The sequence below is a fragment of the Acanthochromis polyacanthus genome, chromosome 15 (genome assembly GCF_021347895.1).
Source record: "Acanthochromis polyacanthus isolate Apoly-LR-REF ecotype Palm Island chromosome 15, KAUST_Apoly_ChrSc, whole genome shotgun sequence".
Classification (NCBI taxonomy): Eukaryota; Metazoa; Chordata; class Actinopteri; family Pomacentridae; genus Acanthochromis; species Acanthochromis polyacanthus.
In genome coordinates this window covers 22,451,476-22,453,239 of record NC_067127.1, presented here as the reverse complement: position 1 = coordinate 22,453,239, position 1,764 = coordinate 22,451,476, and the positions used below count along the sequence as shown (strand labels likewise).

The window sequence follows — 1,764 nt, the reverse complement described above, 5'->3', positions numbered from 1 at the left end:
GAGCGACACAAAAACAGGACAAACGTTGGTTTCCAGGGGGTTAGGCAGCTATTTATTTGAAAGAGTACGTTTACAACAACACAACATGTGAGCAGAAAAATCACAAAGTCTGTCTTTAGTTCAGCTGAAAATATTAGTTTTTGTCTTTTTATTGACTAAACTTTTCATGAAGTAGATGAAGAATAATTAAAGCTGTCATGTAGAAGTCCAACTTCTTTTGGATCCTTGTGGAGAGTTTAATCTTAGAATTTGTGAAGCTGTTGACTTTTTAGAGTCACATGGATTGTTTTGATATTTAATAACCGAGTCCTGAAATAAAATTACAGTTGTGGATTTCTGTCATTTAGTCTGGACTAAACAAATAACAGCAGCATAAATCTCATGTCATTATGAGGAGTTTGGATTGAGGTTTCTCACTTGATAATGAATAAAAGATTAAATTAAGGTTGGTTTAAAGGAATATTCCACCTTAAATCTTTGAATGTTGACTTAAAAGGTTGGTTTCAGGAAGTATTCCACCTACAAGGCCCTCACACATCCACCTTAAAGGAACATTCCACCAACAATCCCTGGACATGCACCTAAAATGTTGGTTTAACCGAGTATTCCATTCAAAGTCCTCAAAGAGACCTGAGGGGCTGGTTCAAAGGAATATTCCACCTAAAACCTCAACTAGAACAGTATGTGTCGCAGCGACAACAGAAAGAGGTCCTCTCTCGGTGGAAGAACCGCATCCAAATGGCAGCTCCCTTTCTACTCTTACCTTCTTCACTAAATCCAAGTGCCATGGAGGACTGGAGTAGTTGACGTTTCCGGCTGCAGCCTTCTCTTTTTCTGCTTTCTTCCACGTCCGATCACTCCCGACCCGGTTTTTGTTGAAGTTTTTGACCTTTTTTCCGAGCTTTGACCAATCCAAGAACATGAAGTACATCATCAGCATCAGCGGCGTAACCGATGGAGGGAAAACCACCCTCACCAACCACCTGATCAAGAACCTGCCCAACTGCTGCGTGGTCCAACAGGAGGACTTCTTCAAGCCCCAAGATCAGATTGAAGTTGGTGAAGATGGCTTTAAGCAGTACGATGTCATCACTGCTCTGGACATGGATGCCTTGATGAGTATGATCTACGTGTTGCTGGAAAACCCGGTGAAGTTTGAGAAGTCTCCTGGCGTTAATAACACCCTGGACACAGAGATCATCCTGAAGTTCGACCACAAGGAGGAGGAGGAGGAGACTCACATCCTCATTGTGGAGGGCTTCCTGCTTCACACCTACAGGTCTTTGATCGATGTGCTAAACCAACGTTACTTTATTTCCATCCCATATGAAGAATGTAAAAAGAGGAGGTGCTCTAGGAAGTCCACGGTGCCAGACCCCCCCGACCTGTTCGATGGCCACGTCTGGACCATGGACCTGCAACACAAGAACATCTGCTCACTGTGAAAGATTATTGAGAGCAGCTTTTGTGATTTCTATGCAGAACACTATGATGTTTGCTGAGCTGTGAACTATTAAATGACTTAAGAATATGGAATATTGCTACTGCTTATTAGTGTTCTCAGGTTTATTGTTAAATGTATAGAGTGCTACTTACTGTATTTTAAAATTTACATTACTGGACAGAACATTTCAGATTATTTTACCACAGATCAAGGGTACAGATTGTTGTTCACTGTGTACTGGGTAGTACTCATTTAGATTTAGACTGATTGTTTACAGAACCCTATGATGTTTCTGGTATACAGCTGAGAAGTAGTTGCTA

At 41.3% G+C, this 1,764-nt stretch overlaps 1 protein-coding gene across 1 annotated transcript; it reads left to right on the top strand.

Moving 5' to 3' along the window:
* Positions 1 to 839: 839 nt before the first annotated feature.
* Positions 840 to 1,456, top strand: LOC127537586 (nicotinamide riboside kinase 2-like). The gene has a single exon (XM_051960209.1). It carries the CDS (start codon positions 921 to 923, stop codon positions 1,443 to 1,445), a length of 525 nt encoding a protein of 174 aa, XP_051816169.1. The 5' UTR covers positions 840 to 920; the 3' UTR covers positions 1,446 to 1,456.
* Positions 1,457 to 1,764: the final 308 nt, after the last annotated feature.

Excerpts from the sequence above, each read along its gene's own strand:
- LOC127537586 (XM_051960209.1), top strand. The coding sequence starts at position 921 with ATGAAGTACATCATCAGCATCAGCGGCGTAACCGATGGAGGGAAAACC.